This window comes from Drosophila sulfurigaster, chromosome 2L (assembly GCF_023558435.1).
Source record: "Drosophila sulfurigaster albostrigata strain 15112-1811.04 chromosome 2L, ASM2355843v2, whole genome shotgun sequence".
In the NCBI taxonomy this organism is placed as follows: Eukaryota; Metazoa; Arthropoda; class Insecta; order Diptera; family Drosophilidae; genus Drosophila; species Drosophila sulfurigaster.
Window position 1 is genome coordinate 11,577,574 of NC_084881.1, and position 18,321 is coordinate 11,595,894.

Consider the following 18,321-nt stretch of genomic DNA (forward strand, 5'->3'; position numbering starts at 1 on the left):
ATATAAACAAAACTTAAATATAATAGAAATAGAATGCACGTTGACCAGAGAGTGTTTTTTTGTTTACGCACGGTTAGCTGAGTATTGCCAAAAGGCGTTAAACATTTTCATCATTTCAATTGAAAAAGCGAAGCTTATCAATTGATAAACACTAATTGTTGCTGTACTCGTAGCGTTGATAGTATTTTTTTTGCAGTTGCCTGACTGATAATGTTATCAATGCGTTTGGTTTGCTGGTCGGGCATAAAATTGTTCGCAGCAATTGTCGCAGCTGTTAGTTAACAGTGCGCTGTTAATGCGAGCAGACGTTGAGGTGAGCGGCATTTTTAACGCGAATTAAATACAATTGTTAATTGAAAGGCAAAGTGAAAAGACGTAAGCAACAAAAATATACTCAAGTATTAATTGTAGCTTGAATTCGCAAGGCGAAAGTAATTTAAAACGAATTACAGTGTCAATGTCAGCTGAGAGCACGAGTGCGAAAGAGAGAGATTGTGAGTGTACCGTTAGAACAAGTGCGGAAGCTCAGCTCAATACTGCCGTTAGGCGCCTCCGGTCGATCGCATGCTAAATAGTAAATAGTCGCCATAGACTGTACTCTAGGGAGTTCTATGTGATCACATTGCTAGCTTACGTGGCATACATTAAATGTGTGTGGTGTGTTCAAAGTGTCATATGCAAATCGTCCCCCCTTTGCGTCTAACAAACACCCCTTCTACCCCTGGGGTTGGGGCTTTATTTCTTCGTACTCGTGCGTGCGTGTAAAGTGTATGCAAAGAATTCATTCTAAACGATTTTCGCTTTTCTTTCAGTCAATACACACACAGCTTAAACCATGGCCAGTGAACAGCTCCCAGTCGATGGAGCAGCGGCAGCAGCTGCCGCTAGCGGAGATGAGCCCTTCCTGGGATTACTCGATATAGCACTGCTGGCAGTGCTGATCGGCGGCGCCGCCTTTTATTTCCTGCGCAGTCGCAAGAAGGAGGAGGAACCTGTGCGCAGCTATTCGATACAGTAAGTAACCGACCAACAGTGCTGTCAAAAGAGCTATAAATACTAATAGATAAATGGCTATTACTCCTTAATATTTTAAACGCGAAAATTTGTAGTGTTGAGATCAGCAAGATCATCGTTAGAGCTGTAGTTTAGATTTGTAAGAAACAATTAAAGGTGATTAGATTTAAATGAAAGTGATGTGTCATAATGACTTTTTAAGACGTAGACTCTTAATTTTTCATTTAAGTTTGATGAAAGTAATGCAACATTATGATATTTTTGAATCTTTTTACTAAAATAAATTTACTAAAAATATATTTGGAGTATATTTGGCATTTTTAAACTAAATTTTGGTTAGAGTTGAAATATACAACATTTAAAGTGATTTTAAATTAACAATTTTCTTTTAAATGAAAGTGATTTTAAATTAATAATTTTCTTTTAAATGACATATTACATAATCATATTTTTATAAAGTTTTCTTGCCAACTAAAAATGTGTATGTTGCAATTTGTAAGCTTCGTTGCGATTAAGAACATTGAACATTTATATTTTATAGTATTGCATATAAGTAACTTTAATGTACAATATATTTCCCGCTAGCCGTTAAAATCATATCTTATAGCTAAATTGACAGCACTGTCGTCGACTACCATTTCTATTAGTCAACAGCTATTAATAACTATAATTTCTCTGTTTTTAGGCCCACCACAGTCAGCACTACGACGGCGACGGACAATTCGTTCATCAAGAAGTTAAAAGCCTCCGGCCGCAGCTTGGTTGTTTTCTATGGCTCACAGACGGGCACAGGCGAGGAATTCGCTGGTCGTCTGGCCAAGGAGGGTATTCGTTATCGTCTAAAGGGTATGGTTGCCGATCCCGAGGAATGCGATATGGAGGAATTGCTGCAGCTTAAGGACATCGAGAACTCTTTGGCCGTCTTCTGCCTGGCCACCTATGGCGAGGGTGATCCCACCGATAATGCCATGGAGTTCTACGAATGGATTACCAACGGCGATGTTGATCTATCGGGTCTTAATTATGCGGTAAGTTTAAACACATATGCATAGTTTAAACATATACCAAATAACTGATAAGAACTATAAGCACATGGCCTTCGAATGAGGCTGTTTCGCCTATTGGGGTTCTTATCAAACATTGGCTTGTCGATAAGCAGTTTGTATTATCTATTGTGTTATTGTAGAATCATGTCGCCAGTGTAATTAGCCTAACATTTTTATTTTTGGGCCGACGAGTATTTTATAAACAATCAAACTCTCAATAATATGTAATAGATAAATCAATAACTGATACGAAATGAGTAATTTTTCCGTTAGCTATTATTGATACCAGGAAGCGAAAACTGTCAAGCGTATAGTAATATGCTCACTCAAGCTTGGAGGGCACTTGTAGTAGATTACAGTATATATTTATAGAGTCAATAATATAGACGAAACTTATGAACGTTATACTCGATTTGTAGCACGTTTTTGAAAAATGTTTAAGAATGTATAGATAAACGACTAGACTGGTTATTTAGTAATTATTCTGGTTATAAACATGCATGAGCGTTATTTCAACTTGTAATTACCCTATATATTATGGTATATTATAATTAAAATAAAAAGCATTTTAATTTATCTTGATTTGATTTAATCAAGATAAGTGATGGTAGACTGGCTAATTAACCAGTCGATAAACTTGCAAGCTGCATGGGGAGCGTATTATACTGGGTTTCCTTATTTAAGGTGTAATAGAATAGTATAGAAATTCCATATAAATTTACTAATCACGTATTCTTGTTATTTACAAAAAACAAAGGTCACAAAATTGATTAATATGCGAGTATTAAAAAAAAAACCCTGTCAATAAACTAGTAATAAGCGATTCTATGTAACTTAAAGAAACTCTATGTAGTATAGAAATGCAAATTCATAGTGAATTCAAATTAATATTTAATTACCCACATTATTCAAAATATAGTTTGTTTCCTATGATTTGTTTATAATTTACAATTTACGCACACGGTGACGTTACCTGCATGTAAATGAGATTTATGACGTCACAACATCCGCTGATGCTGTTAAGCATCACTGTTATGTGGTTACAGCTGCGTGTGCCATGTTAACTGGTCACACTGTTGTCACGTAACAGCTGTGATATTAAAACGCAAACTGTTGCGCAATATTGTTTACTATCATTGTTATTGTTTCGCTGACAGTCTGCGATGCGAAATGCTGATAATTACAATAATTCAAAATGTTGAATGAAAACACACAAAGTACATCTGCTGCTGCGACGGAAAAAGAAAACTGGGTGGCAGCAATGCTGAACACGTTTGCCGGCATCAGCTGCGGCGCCGGCGTCGCAGTTGGCCTTGGCACGCGTCGCTGTCAGTTTACGGAGGCGCGCACTTTGAACTGACTGTTAAATAATTTATGTAATAAAGCAACAAAACGCATAAGCAGCAAAACCCAAGCCCAGTATGGGGTAATAGATCACATTATGATGAGCTGCTGGAATTTCTGTATTATTGTTATTACAACGAATTTCATTGTTATTATTTCCGTATTTTGCAGGTCTTTGGTCTGGGCAACAAAACTTATGAGCACTACAACAAAGTCGCCATCTACGTAGATAAGCGTCTGGAAGAGTTGGGCGCCAATCGCGTCTTTGAACTCGGATTGGGTGATGATGATGCCAAGTAAGTGTAATTACAGTGTAATGTCGATAATTGCACTCTTATTTTCTACACTACAATTTTACCTTCTACACCGATCATATGATATTTATCTAAACTACACAATCCACCGTATTTAATTTCGTTCAATTATCGACATTACTGTATGAAGTACTTACGTATACTTTATGTACTCAATTCTAAATCTCTTTGCTAGCATTGAGGATGACTTCATTACATGGAAAGATCGCTTTTGGCCCGCAGTCTGCGATCACTTTGGCATCGAGGGTAGTGGCGAAGAGGTGCTCATCCGTCAATATCGCCTGCAGGAGCAGCCCGATGTGCAACCCGATCGCATTTACACTGGTGAAATTGCTCGTCTGCACTCCATGGAGAACCAACGACCACCCTTCGATGCCAAGAATCCCTTCCTGGCGCCCATTCGTGTCAATCGCGAGCTGCATAAGGGCGGCGGTCGTTCGTGCATGCACATCGAATTGAACATTGATGGCTCCAAGATGCGTTACGATGCAGGCGATCATGTTGCGCTCTATCCCGTCAACGACAAGTCGCTAGTCGAGAAACTAGGACAATTGTGCAATGCCGATCTGGATACAGTGTTCTCGCTGATCAACACCGATACCGACAGCAGCAAGAAGCATCCGTTCCCTTGCCCCACCACTTATCGCACCGCCCTCACACATTATTTGGAGATAACTGCCATTCCACGTACTCACATCTTGAAGGAGTTGGCTGAGTACTGCACGGATGAGACGGAGAAGCAGCTGTTGCGCAGCATGGCCTCCTTAGCCCCGGAGGGCAAGGAGAAGTATCAGAGCTGGATTCAGGATGCGTGCCGCAATGTTGTGCACATCTTAGAGGACATCAAGTCGTGCAAGGCGCCACTGGATCATGTGTGCGAGTTGTTGCCTCGTCTGCAGCCACGTTACTACTCGATTTCATCGTCGGCTAAACTGCATCCTACTGACGTTCATGTGACCGCTGTGCTCGTGGAATATGAGACGCCTACCGGGCGCACCAACAAGGGTGTGGCCACCACATATCTGAAGCACAAACAGCCCAAGGAGGGCGGCGAGGAAGTTAAGGTGCCTGTCTTCATCCGCAAATCGCAATTCCGTTTGCCCACGAAGCCCGAGACTCCCATTATTATGGTGGGTCCTGGCACTGGCTTGGCTCCCTTCCGTGGCTTCATTCAGGAGCGTCAGCATCTGCGCGATGAGGGCAAGACAGTGGGAGAATCGGTGCTCTACTTTGGCTGCCGCAAGCGCAGCGAAGATTACATCTACGAGGCCGAATTGGACGAGTGGGTGAAGAAGGGCACGTTGACGCTAAAGGCTGCGTTCTCTCGTGACCAGGAGAAGAAGATGTATGTGCAGCATTTGCTAGAAAAAAGATGCGGATTTGATTTGGGATGTGATTGGCGAGAAGAAAGGACATTTCTACATTTGCGGGTAAGTTGTTACCTTATTACACATTTTTGAAATATCAAATAATTTATTGCTCTTTCTATATTTTGCAGTGATGCCAAGAACATGGCCGTGGATGTTAGAAATATTCTGACGAAAATACTGTCCACAAAGGGCAACATGAGCGAGGCAGATGCCGTGCAGTATCTGAAGAAGATGGAGGCCCAGAAACGCTACTCAGCCGATGTCTGGAGCTAATCGCATCGCTCGTACTCCCAAGTCTCCTTTTCATTTCTCCTCGCTTATCGCAGCACTCTCAGCTAAAGTCGCGGAACAAAGGAACCCAGCAATGAATAACTAGAAGCCGCACATTTTTACATAAGCGTAAAAGTCGTAACAGTTTTAGTTAATTAAGCTATATAAATTAAATTACATATACATACAATACTATACTAAACAAAAGAAATTCGGTTTGGGAACTTCAGCTGCGGTTCAACAAACAGCGTTTAAGTAAAATGATTATACCTAATTTTAGTGTTAAATTGATTGATTATTGATGATTGTAATATGCCTTGAATCAATGTTGTGCGAAAGTAATTCGATTGATGTGAACTATGATGATATTTGATGATGTTTGTAATTAATCTAAGTAGCATTTTTTTGTATGTATGCAATTGACTTGAAGAGCTTTTACTTTTTACGCAGCATTTTCATTTGAATTGCGTATTTTCTATGGTGATTTCAACAAAAAAAAAAAACAAATGAGACAATATTGTGCAATTTTAGACCCACATGAAATTGTATTTTTTATCAAGACACACGAGCGAAATAATAATGTGAATTATTTTACAATAAATATTATTGAATAAATGAAAGATATTTTTATTTAAACTTATTTGTTCGGTGACTTATAGATTCCCTCCCTCTGTAATTAATATGCAGCATTCATAGAAGGTCTGATAATCTGGATAATATAAAAAATCCACGTGAATAAGTTTTATATTGAAAACGTCATACATTGACAAATAATAAAATAGGTTGATTATTTTTCATTTGGCATATTGGTACATTTACAAAACTCGTATAAAAAGGCGGGTAATTTAAAGCTGCTTTTTATTATCCTGATAATAAGAAGTTAGAGATGTTATGCATTACATATGAGTGCTTATTAGTATTCTAAGAATTTAATTGAGGTCAATTAAAGTTCACAACAAATACCTTTTTTTTATGGTGTCTCATCTAATAATTGCAAAATTGTACACTTCCTCAAATAGTACACATAGTTCGGTACACTTGTTTTGGTACACATTTAATTATTAGCATAAGGTGGCAACGCAGAACAGCTCTGATTCTTAAAATACCAAATGTGGCAGCGCTGTTTGCGTACATCAAGTGGTTGGCAACGCGGACTGCAACGGTAAAAACGAAAATCAGCCAACAAATGTGTGAAAAGTGCGCGTAATTCTGTGAAAAGTTTATTTTGAGTTTAAAAACTAAGTGTTTCTACAATTAAACTTAGCTTGTGCAATAACCAACAACTAATATAAGGTGAGTGCCATCAATTTTTAATCAAAAACACCAGCACGCTCAAAATGAGGCAACGCATAGCGCATTGTTTCCACAACGCGGGGCGACTCAAATTGTTGTTCCACTTTGCGCTGTGCAAAGTCGGCGTCTTTAAAGTTCTCCAAATTATTGTCAGCGGTTTGCGCCTTGCTCTGACTAACTGTGGGCAGTATGCCATAGGCGGCAAAGAAGCCATAGCTTTCCCTTCGCTGCACCTCGTTGAGGAGCTGCTCATAGCTGGGTACTGGAACATTCATGTCCAGCTGAAGCAGCGTCTCCTTCAGTCGATTGTGATAGACCTTCAGTAGTTGAGGTCGCTTGTGCTTAAGAATATCCAGACTGAGACTAGTGTAGAAAAAGTAATTCAAATCGATGCCTGGACTGCCCCAAATGCTCAGCTGAAAATCGATGAAGATCACGTCCTGCGGATGTTGAACTGCATCGTATTTGAAGAGCATGTTGTTCACCCACAGATCGCCATGGTTGAGCACTTTAATTTCCTTTTCAAGTGGGGCTTGGGCACGCACCAAGTGCGCACGTTGTTGCTGCACATATTTGGCTATTTTGCTGGCAATGCGCTCGAATCCTGGCCAGCTGTTGACCACTTTGTGCAGCTGCTTGGCATTGCCGCTAAAAAAGCGCAACAGCAATCCATCGTCCTTGGCCAAGCCATGAGGTGAGAGCATGCCATCACCAAAGGCTTCAAAGATTTGCGGGTCCTTAAGGAAGAGATTTTTAATAAGAAGTTATATAGGACTCTATGTTGAAAGTTTTCTTTAGCTTACCAGCGTTGCCAGTGCCATGGAAGCGGCATGAAATTCTGCTAAACGTTCCATGACCAAGCGACAATGCTCCTCATTTAATCCCGCTTCCCGCGAGGCCATCGCATAGTCCAGTTGACTGAGATCTTCAAATACCAAAGTGTTCTCCGGCAGCTTGAGGCATTGATAAAGTCTAAAAAAATATAGTTCATAAAATTAAAGAGGGACCGTTTTCTTATAAGTGCCAGTTAAAGTTGAAGTTTGTTATTGTTTGAATAAATTTATAGTTAAGTTAAATTCGGCTTTCTTAATGTGCCTAACAGAAACATGAATAATGCTTTTAATTTAAATATAAAAGCCCAAAGATGCGTCATAGACATAACGGCAGATTAAGCAAACGCATTTTAAAGACTTCACTTTTCTATCTCTCTGTTTCTTACAGAGCGATAATAAATTCAATTTGAAATATGAATATACATGTTTTTATAAGGAAAGTTTTAAAACAATCATAACGAAAATTGATAATAAATTTAGCTGTTGCAGTTAGTAGATCAGCTATTTATACACTGTAAGTTTTCCTTAATAGGTTCTAATTATTTAATTAGGCGATAGTCAAGATTCCACTGCGATATCAGTATGATAAATAGACTCACTTGGGTCCAAAGCGTCGCTTGCACTGCATGAGCAGCTCGAGGCGTGGCAGCACTTCATAATACGTGATCTTCTCCTTTAAGTACACCTGCAAATCCTCTATGAACTCCACCGATTCTATGCGTGGAATACTCTTCACAATGACTGCCATTTGATGCTCCTGCTGCGAAGCTTTCTTTCCATTATTTTGATTCCATCTGTATTTGATGCGCACCCGGTAGATTTGACTGCAATAATTCTCTCCGGTGCTGCTTCCCAGACTGCAGTGGATGCCAAGCAGTTGGATGCGAGCTGTGCGCAATGCCGTCTCCACTACCTCCTCGAAGAAGGGGGCATCCAAATGGCGGGGGGGAGATGCCTGAAGCTCCTGATCGTAGACAATACTGCACATGTTGTGTGATGCGATCTCAAGTGGTTTTGAAAGGCGATAGCGACGCGTTTCTCATTTTATATGAGACGCGCTCTGTATATTTGTTTTTATTGAACGTAATTACATATATAATAAATATATAAGTTTATATATATACTATATAATTTCACTTAATAGGCGACAACAGCAACAAGTTTTGTCTAATTTTTCGATAGACAGAACGACACGCGACCTTTTTTTTGTTTGTTTTTATATTTTTATAAACCAGTTATTTAATTTTTCTCGGGTTTGTTTTACATCTCATTACGATGTTATAGCGGCAACTTGTTAAGTCGAAAATTACCTCACAAGGTCCACCCACTTTTTATTAATACAGGCATAGTTACTTGTCTGTCATTCTAGTAGTTCTCTGATAAGCCATGAATTCTAGTTCTCTATTCTCTCTATCTTTTCGCAAGTGTTTCGCATTTTGTTTTGCTTAGTATTTTCATGCTGAATCAGCTAGTTTATTAAGAGTCTGTCATCCACAAATGACCCACATGTTTCTCTATCTCTCTCTCAGGCGTGTTTAGACTTCGACTTTCCGGTTCTTCTCGACTAATTGCTATTGGGGATTATCTAAATTTCCCTCACATTTGTTTTGTTTGAACACCTCAAGCTCAAAATCCGTTGATGCAATTATTTTTAATTATATTAAATTCGATTTCTCACGCCATAGATGAATTGCCAAGCAGATTAAAAAGTCTGTTTGAAACACTATTAAAAACAAATGAGACACCTTTATTACTAGTCAATGAGGTGGTCATTTATATATATGCGAACATGTTTCACATTAATGAAACATGGCAAATGCGCAATAAAATACATTTATTGGCTGATAACTTGGGTTGGAATTCATTGGAATTATCACGCCTGTTTGATGCACCCACATACTTTTCAAATCCCATGTAATTTTGTACATGTATTACACAGTCAATAAATATAACTGCAAATGAGGAACGATAATAGAGCAGCTTTACTTATATACAGATTACAATTTTCATTTGCTGGCTGTAATTTTACACGATGTACCCAAAGGGTAAAAAATTATTATAACTTTTCGCTTCCAGGAGATCTATGAAAAAAATCTTCACATTCATCGTACTTTTTGTATAATGTCATAAAGAAATATCCGAATTTTCATAATACAATGGATCCGTAGCAATTAATTTTAATGAATTTTCTTTTAGTCCTTTTGTTGCTCCGTTTTATTATTTCACAAAAAAAACATATGATATGTTTGCTCTTTTACCAAATAATAGCAATCGAATAATAAGATAAAAACCAAAGTGAGCGAAATAATGTTCAATTAACTGTTTATTTTATTTTGCTTCTTAAGTTTGTTCAAATCGTTACGATCGCGACCGAAAACATCATTTTATTGTTCTTGATGCGCATAAAGTGCAAGCAGGTGAATGAAACTTCGCGTGTTAAGTTATTTTGGTATATATATTTTATATATAAAAAATCGTTGGGGTTACTGGTGTTGTCCCGCTACCCATAGGGTAGAAGGGTATCATTACTTTTGCCGACAGGAAATGTATGTAACAGGTAGTTTATTCTTAAAATGTAAATATTCTTGAACAGTTTTTCCTTCGTCATTCTCACAGAATATTAATCTTAGAGATTATGCTTTCACTACGAGTATAAGTATTTTCGACCCCAGTTGTAACAGTCGACGCAAATCAAGATTTTCTTAGATTTTCCACATGTAATTTTGATATAAGATTCTTCTTGACAATTTATATTTCGGTTATTTCTTAACAATACAAAGATATCAATGTGTAAATATTATGAAAATTTTCCAAAATTTCTTAAGTGGAAATTGATTTTAGTTACCAAAAACTTGGGGAAGACTAATAAAAAGTAACAGGTCTATTATAGTCTAAACTTGACTGCAACTATATGATTTTTTTTCTTTGAATGTATTTTTGTAAACAATTTTTAAGTCTCCCAAGTTAATTACAATCACATTTTAGTGCTCGGCAAAAATAATAAGCTTTACAGATAGAGAGAGATATATGCAAACATTTGTACTATCAGTCAAATACTATAAAAATAAACCGAGCAGAACTTACATTTGTTAAATGTTTATGATATTTTGATAGTATTTACTTAAACTTATGTTATACGATATACAGCAAAGAGACTCTAAAGTAGAACACACGTGCTGTTTCTTATATAAATATTTAAATGTAAATTCACTGTTTACTTGTGATTATTGTGAGCAAAGATAGTCAGAGAACTTATCTTCTTTACTGTTGATGTTTGTTTCTAAAAAGATTTTACATGATGACAGCCACACTCAAATCATGCAATAGCAATGACAATGACAACATTTTTTTGTCACATATGTACATTCATGAAAACAACGTTTAATTAAATGGGGGCAATTTATGTGTGGTAATTTTTATTACTTGTTTTTGAATTGAAAATGTCGTGTAAGTAACCGTTATTCTACGACAACTACGAATTTCAAATGAATGATTAAATCAAATTAATCAACATGATAGTCATCTAAATGCTTACAAGTAAACTTACGACTCTTCAGAGTGCGAGCATTGCCCTCAAACATTTTCTGCACATTCCGTCTAGCAAATTCCTCATCGTGGAAGTTTTTAAATGAGTTATCGAGTGCCGTTGAAGCAATATCAATCCTAACATTTTGTATTGTTCTTCGTACTTGAAGAACACACCACGCAGTGGATAAACCGACTTCAAGAGCATTTATGGTATCAAAATATACCAATACATTTGACCTAAATTAAATACTACAATTACCAAGTTACCTTTGACTGTGAATCAGATGGGCAAGAAAACTGTGCACTTTGATTTTTAATTAACCAGAATGGAAGATTTTTCGGTTTGATTAGCTTAATAGAATGCATTCGGTGGCTCGATGCTGGAATAGCGGTGGCGTCTTTTGAAGCACTCAAATAGATCTACACAAAGTAATTGCATTTTTTTTATTATATTTAAACCGGTTGTTGGATTCATGCAATCCAGTTTAGCATCTCTCTATAAAAATAAATGCCGAATCATGAAAATGTTAAAAATAATGTATAAATTTATTGAATTATGACTAGATATAAATAATTGTAAATATATTTGACATAGCAATAAGGTTTAAAAAAAATTTCATTTCTTGCTAAAAATATAGTCCCGAATTGAAAAGTATATTATGTGTATTGATTGAACAAAACACATTTATGTACGTTAGATCGTTTTAATTGAACTTTGCTCTATAAAAAGCAAAATTCATGATATAGACTTTAAGAATTAGCAATCTCTATCTCTTTGTGTCTAGGCAGCTGAACAGCTTACCCAATTGCATAGCTCAGTTGCCTGACTTTATTGTAATACTTTTCGAAACTTCGGTTTAGTAATCATTAAAAACGCCCACTTCATCCGCACGTGTCAACGCCCATTTGAGATAATCGATGAGAAATTGTTGTGAGAAGATCGCTTCCATTCTCTTAGCTTTAAAAGCCTCGTTGTTCATATTCTCAATTGTACTATCTGCGGCCAATTCCTTTGGAATTGTCACCATAGGCAAAAAGGCGAATAAACCAAACATTCCAAAAATCTCACGATTCCGCAGCTCCCAAAGTAAATCTTCATAGCTTGGAATCTTCTCAAATCGTGCGTATTCTAAGGCCTCCTTGAATGCCTGATAATAGACCTTGATGAGTTCCTCACGACGATTCTTGTTGAGATCCAGCTTGATGCTCGTGTTCAAGAAGAAGTTCAAATCGCAGGCTGGACTGCCGAAGAAGGGAAGTTGAAAGTCCACAAAAATAGCTCGAGTTGGAGTCTCTGGCTTGTACTTGTCATCATAGGCGTACATAAAGTTATTGGTCCACATATCGCCATGATTGAGAACCACATAACGATCATCTGGCTGCTGTTTGGCTGCCTTCACCAAAATGTTTCTGAAGTCGTCCGACAAGCGTTGCAAATCCTTTGTAATCTTCTCATAGCCTGGCCATTTACTAGTAGCTTGAATGAGACCCTTGAGCAAACCATTAAACATGTTGTCATAGGTATCGCTCTTCAACAAGGTCTCTTCACTAAGCATGCCGCTATGATAATGCCTAACTATTTCCGGATCCTGAAAATATCACAGAATATATTTCTAGTACTTTTTTTTTTTAAATTAAACTTACCTTCTGTGCCAACACCATGGAGGTGGCATGGAATTTGGCCAGCTGCTGGAGAACCAATGAGGCATGATTCCAATCCAAGCCTGCTTCGCGAGAGGCAACTTTAAAGCCATCGACTTTCAGATCATTGAACACAATTGTTTGCACGGGTTTTGTTATAGAATGATAATATCTAGAAGCAAGTTCATATTTATAAGTTTCTTGCATTATTTCTATCTTTTTCACTATTCACTCACTTGGCGCCAAATTTGCTGCCATCGCTTAGAATATCCAAGCGTGGCAAAATGTCCGTATAGGTTTGCTTCTCTTTGATAAACACTTTTACATCCTCGAGGAACTGAGTTTCCTTCGAGATGGGAATAGTTTTCACAATCAAGGATAAGTTTTCCCTTTCCGTTAACTCTTTGCCGTCAGCCCAGCGAGCAAAGTTCAACAGCACTCGGTAAATAGCTGAGCAATAATTATCTCCCGGGTTGCTGCCCCACTCGAAGTTAATCTCATGAAGCGTCACTTTCGATTCCCGCAACCCCTTCTCTAGGGCATCCACGAAGAATCCTTCGTTCAAGTACTCGGGTACTGAGATGTTTTGCTCATTTTTAACTACGACCATTGCGACGATTTGTTTGTGCGATTGCGACTACCTTGATTAGTGCTAGAGACGCGCTGTTTTATACGCGAATTAGTTTGTTTTTGGGGATTTTTATGAATGTTGTCGCGATTTCATCTACTGTTTGGCTCTCTCTTCTGTGACAGGTACCAAGTGGTCGTAAACACAATGGAAATGAAATACTACATAATAGTACATAGTGGGGCAAAAGATCATTAAACGGAAAGTAACATAATTGGCATATCAAATTGTAGTTTTTGTATGTTTTCAAATATTCTATTTCTATTTAGAAGCATTTTAAAATTGGTGTTTTAAACATAAAATTTGAAATATATTTTGCCACAATTTTATAATACTTTTGAATACCATTTTGATGAACTTTAAAACACTGTGCATTTACTGACATCACAGTCCAGTTTTGCAGCATCTCCGCTCTGCGTTTGGAGGTTTACTTGTTTGTTATTTTTGCATAGTCATTATTTATCTTGCCCTTAAAAAGTCGTGTCTTCTTCTTGGTGTGGTGATGATTCACTAACTAGAGGCTAGCCGATAGTTAGGACTTAGAGATACTGTCTTGTAAAATACTGTAGATGTGTGAGATGGTATCTCAATTGATTTAAAATGCGTATTGAATGTAAACATTACTTAACTATATATATATATATATATATATATATATATATATATATTCACATTTCTGACGTTAAAAGTTTATACAGAAAAAATGCTTACGGCATTTGAGGGTGCAATATGGCTGGATATGTTCAAAATGAATACCGCCTTGCATGATGCAATTTCGGCTGGTATTCTTTTCAAAATACAGTGTTTAATGAGGACTCGAAATTATATTGTAGAAAAACTCAAATTGTTTCATAAAAGCACGTGGTCGCAGAGTTGTAAAAAACACAGAGCTATGATATTGACACTATCCATAAAAATATCGATGTTTGCCCCCTGCCCTCTTGGCCGGGGATATAGATATTTATAAGAATACAGATAAGACAAATTTATTGTTGCCACCAGCCCTTTTATATTATTAAAATACCCATAAAACAAATTCGAATTTATATTAATTTGGGTAATAAATTTCGTGATCTTCACCGATAAAATTTTGCTTTTTTGATATTGATGTTAGATTTAGATTTTTTTTAAATGTAATTCATTCCTGTTGATCTCTCTGAAGATCAGTTACTGTCTCATGAAATTAAACACACAATAAAATTTATACTGTTTAAAATATTATTGAGTACAAGAAACGCAGTCGTTTAGCTTTTAAATTCACTGCTGTGGAAGCTGAAAATTGTATACAACTCTGAAAGATTAGGGTAAGGCATTTTGTAATAATTATGTAGTCGAGGGCGAAGGCGGCTAGAGAAAAATATAATTTCGTTTAATGGGCGACATCACATCAACCAGTTTTTTTTTTGTATACTTTTTTTTATAGAGAGAAAGACACGCGACTTTTTGATTTTATATTTCTCGCCACACATGGAATACTCTAAACCAGTTATTTTAATTTACTCGAGTATATTTTACATCTCATTTCTATATCATAGCATAGACTATGGACAGTCGGAAATTACCTCACCTAACCCACTTTTGATTAGGTGATGTTAACTATTGCTTACTCTTCAATTGTTTGTTAATCTATCAGCTGATTGATAAGACATGAAATATTTCTGGCTCTCCAAGTGTTTGACGTATTGTCTTTCTTGGCATTTTCATGGTGAATCAGTTAAATTATAACCAGTCTATCATCCATATTTTTTCTACATGTTTTTGTTATTCTATCACAAGTGTATTTCGACTTCGACTTTCCGGGTCTTCTTAATTAATTGTTATCTGGATTGCACTCACGTTTGTTTCGGCTGAGCACCTCGAAATTAAAATCAGTTGCCGGGCAAGCGTATTATAAATTCTGTCTGTCACTATTAAAAACAAATAAAACAATTTTATTATTAGTCATTGAGGCGGGCATTTATATAAGCAAAAACATGTTTCAAATTAATGAATTAATGGCAGAGACGCAATAAAATACGACATTTATTGAGTGATAACTTGGGTGGAACTTATTGGAATTATCACGTCTGTTTGATGCACCCACACAGCTTTAAATTCTATATAAGTTTGTATTTGAACACATAATTAATAGGTGTAAGTCAAGGCAGATAACAGAGCAGTTTACTTAGTTACAGTAAATTTGATTACCATTTGTTTTATTTATTTTTATTATTATTATTTAGAAGTGTTATTGCAGAGTTGACTTCTTTATTTCTCTTCCTAATGAATAGTAAAAAATCGTGAGAGAAATACCTTTATTCATTTAAAGATGAATTATCCCAAAAATGTATTTTTAAAAACTCTTGTTAAAATTTTCTAAGTAATTTGCATACACATTGTAAGCAATCTCAGTTAAATACAGATAAATGTATGTAATTAGCATTTCTGCTATCAACAAATACTATAAAAACAAAACGTTGCTGAACACACATTTCTTAGATGTTCGTGCTATTTTAATAAACTGTGTACTTCTACTTAAATGACACCCAATAAAAAGAATCTAGAGTAGAAAAAACGTGATCTCTGTTATATAAATTCATAAAAGTAAATTCACTGTTTACTTTCTCAGTCTTGTGAGTAAAGATAGCAACAGAGCTAGTCTTTATGTTTGTTTCTATAAAGATCTTACATGATGACAACCACACTCAAGTCATGCAATAGCATTGACAATGACAACATCTTTTTCACAGGCATAAGCAAAACGACTTTTAATTAAATGGGGGCAATTTAAGTGTGGCAATTTTTATTACATTTGAATTGAAAATGTCGCGCATGCAACCGTTATTCTACAACTACAACGAGTAATAATCGTTATCATATGCAATCGTTTCCTTCAATCAAAGACTTGCAAGTCATCTAAACGCTTCAACGTGAACTTGAGACTCTCCAGAGTGCGTGCATTGCCCTCGAACATGAGCTGCACCTTCTGTCTAGCGAATTCCTCATCGTGAAAGTTCTTCAATGAGTTATCCTCCGAATCGACCCCAATCATGCTCATCAGCGGAAAGAAGCCAAAAGCAACAAAGAATCCATATGCTTCCCTGGCACGAATCTCAGCCATGATCTCTTCATATTCAGGCAGAGGTTTGCTCCAAGGCAACTGCTTCAAACAGTCCACCAAAGCATCATAATAAGCATCAATCAGCTCTTGACGTTGAGTTCTTAGCACGTCCAGTTCTAGACTCGTATTCAGAAAGTAGTTGATGTCGAAGCCCAGGCTGCCGTAGAAGCACAGCTGAAAGTCAATCTGACAGCGATTTGAATAAGTGAAGAAATTAAATATTATAAAGAAAAATACTCACAATTCGGACATTTTGCACCTTGTATTGTTCATCGTACTTGAAGAATATATTGTTCACCCAAAGATCGCCGTGATTGAGAACATTGTACGCACCACGCAGTGGATAAACTGACTTCAAGACTCTCTCCGTAAAGTGCTCATGGTAGCGATAGAGTTTCCTAGTAATTGGTCCAAATCCTTCGCAATCGTTTATCAACGCAGCCAGCTTAAGCAGCTGAGTGCCAAAGAGCAGCTTGAAGGGTTCCGATTTGATGGCATCCATATGCAGCAATCCAAATGGATAACGATCTATGATTGTCTCGGGTTCATGCTCTGCCATGACCATGGTGAGAGCATGATATTGAGCCAACTTGCGCATCACCAGCAGCGAATGAGCTGCATCCAAGCCAAGTTGACGGCATTTCAACTGGTAGCCATCGCAGCAGAGATCCTCAAAGATCATGGTCTGCTCAGGTTGTGTTGTTGAGTAATAATGTCTAATGGTAAGTATTAGGAAAACGTAAGAGCAAGAGGAACATAAAGTTAAAGTCGATGGTGCTCGACTATTCGTAAATAAATCTGTTTTATAGTACACAAAACAATTGTGTGGCACATTGATTGTGGTTCACCACAAATAAAGTATTTAAAAATGGTATCAAAATGTACCATTCGTACTAAAATAAATACCACAGTCATATTGCTAACTAAAGCAAATGATTTTATATAAATGTTTCTTGAATAACTTTTTGGGTTTCAATCCAATTTTTAAACATTAGTTATATTTAAGTTGCGCATAATATTATTCCCACTATGAAATAATTCTATCATCTCCTCATGCTTTTAAAGTAACACATTTGTTTTCGATTTTAAAAAGCCAAAGTCAAATATCTGAATTAAACTTAAACCTAACTTTTAGAGTCTCTGCCATGACATCTATACATATGTCTTCTAATAGATGGACAGACAGACAGACGGACGGACAGACAGACAGATAGACAGACAGACGCACAGACAGTCAGACAGACAGACAGACGGACATGACTACATTGGCTTGGCTTCTTTTCCTTTGGGTAGCAAGTATCTTTTCATGTCTTAATACTCACTTGGCACCCAAGATCCATGGCTCTTCGCTGTCTTTTACCCCCCCACATGAGTGCCTCCAGCTTTGGCTTGATGTGCATGTAGAAGACTGTCTCCTTGTTGTAGATGTGAAGACGAGACAGAATCGCCTGCTTCTCAGGTGGCATGCACTTGACAATCAGTGAGCATTCGATCAGCTGTCGATCCGTAGTCTGGTATTTGATTTGAGCTCGATAGATGTTACTGCAGTAGTTCTCTCCGCCACGCGTTAGATCCGTTAACTGGACATCGAGCACTTTGATGTCCTGTTGTTGTAGTCCATGCTCTAAGGAGCGTCTGAAGAACTGCGATGTAAGATAAAGCGGCAGAGGCTCCGATGTACTCGACATTATCTTTGACTGTGAATCAGATGGGCGAGGAAACTGTGCGCTTTATATGCGAAATCAAAGTGATCTATAGTTGATTTTTAATTGACCCTAATGGAAGATCTTTGGGTGCATCTGTTTGCGGTTTGATTGGCTCAATAGAAATGCATTCGGTGGCTCGATGCTGGATTAGCGGTGGCGTCTTTTGAAGAACTGCTCAAATATCGATATTAATATACACTAAAAATGTTAAGGCAACAAAAGTTGTTGCAATTT

General features: G+C 37.1%; 5 protein-coding genes across 5 annotated transcripts in view; 2 read left to right on the forward strand and 3 right to left on the reverse strand.

Annotated features, from left to right (window-relative positions):
- The first annotated feature begins 358 nt into the window (after positions 1 to 358).
- On the forward strand, positions 359 to 5,978 carry LOC133847281 (NADPH--cytochrome P450 reductase). The gene is given in 7 exon segments (XM_062282220.1): positions 359 to 375; positions 813 to 1,014; positions 1,700 to 2,042; positions 3,576 to 3,700; positions 3,894 to 5,085; positions 5,087 to 5,148; positions 5,217 to 5,978. Coding segments are annotated over 6 exon segments (2,046 nt in total). The 5' UTR covers positions 359 to 375; positions 813 to 835; the 3' UTR covers positions 5,362 to 5,978.
- A 527-nt stretch (positions 5,979 to 6,505) lies between these two features.
- LOC133847288 (uncharacterized) overlaps positions 6,506 to 18,321 on the forward strand; it is a 77,114-nt gene continuing 65,298 nt past the window's right edge. The window contains 1 exon segment of the mRNA XM_062282233.1: positions 6,506 to 6,651. The gene's annotated coding sequence lies outside the window, so the exon portion shown is untranslated.
- LOC133847294 (uncharacterized) lies at positions 6,550 to 8,521 on the reverse strand. The gene is made up of 3 exons (XM_062282247.1): positions 8,084 to 8,521; positions 7,455 to 7,623; positions 6,550 to 7,388 (listed from the first exon to the last, which is right to left on the reverse strand). The coding sequence occupies exons 1-3, from the start codon at positions 8,470 to 8,472 to the stop codon at positions 6,669 to 6,671; spliced, it is 1,278 nt and encodes a 425-aa protein (XP_062138231.1). The 5' UTR covers positions 8,473 to 8,521; the 3' UTR covers positions 6,550 to 6,668.
- On the reverse strand, positions 11,646 to 13,461 carry LOC133850562 (uncharacterized). The gene is made up of 3 exons (XM_062286686.1): positions 12,890 to 13,461; positions 12,657 to 12,825; positions 11,646 to 12,601 (listed from the first exon to the last, which is right to left on the reverse strand). Exons 1-3 carry the CDS (start codon positions 13,261 to 13,263, stop codon positions 11,870 to 11,872), a joined length of 1,275 nt encoding a protein of 424 aa, XP_062142670.1. The 5' UTR covers positions 13,264 to 13,461; the 3' UTR covers positions 11,646 to 11,869.
- Positions 16,007 to 18,273, reverse strand: LOC133843884 (uncharacterized). Its single transcript, XM_062277646.1, is given in 4 exon segments — positions 16,007 to 16,567; positions 16,623 to 17,097; positions 17,704 to 17,744; positions 17,746 to 18,273. Coding segments are annotated over 4 exon segments (1,254 nt in total). The 5' UTR covers positions 18,070 to 18,273; the 3' UTR covers positions 16,007 to 16,153.

Coding starts and splice junctions, on each gene's coding strand:
- LOC133847294 (XM_062282247.1), bottom strand. CDS start 8,472: ATGTGCAGTATTGTCTACGATCAGGAGCTTCAGGCATCTCCCCCCCGC. Junction 7,624..8,083: donor AAGCGACGCTTTGGACCCAA/GTGAGTCTATTT, acceptor ATATTTTTTTAG/ACTTTATCAATGCCTCAAGC. Junction 7,389..7,454: donor CCATGGCACTGGCAACGCTG/GTAAGCTAAAGA, acceptor CTCTTCCTTAAG/GACCCGCAAATCTTTGAAGC.
- LOC133850562 (XM_062286686.1), bottom strand. CDS start 13,263: ATGGTCGTAGTTAAAAATGAGCAAAACATCTCAGTACCCGAGTACTTG. Junction 12,826..12,889: donor GGCAGCAAATTTGGCGCCAA/GTGAGTGAATAG, acceptor ACTTGCTTCTAG/ATATTATCATTCTATAACAA. Junction 12,602..12,656: donor CCATGGTGTTGGCACAGAAG/GTAAGTTTAATT, acceptor TGATATTTTCAG/GATCCGGAAATAGTTAGGCA.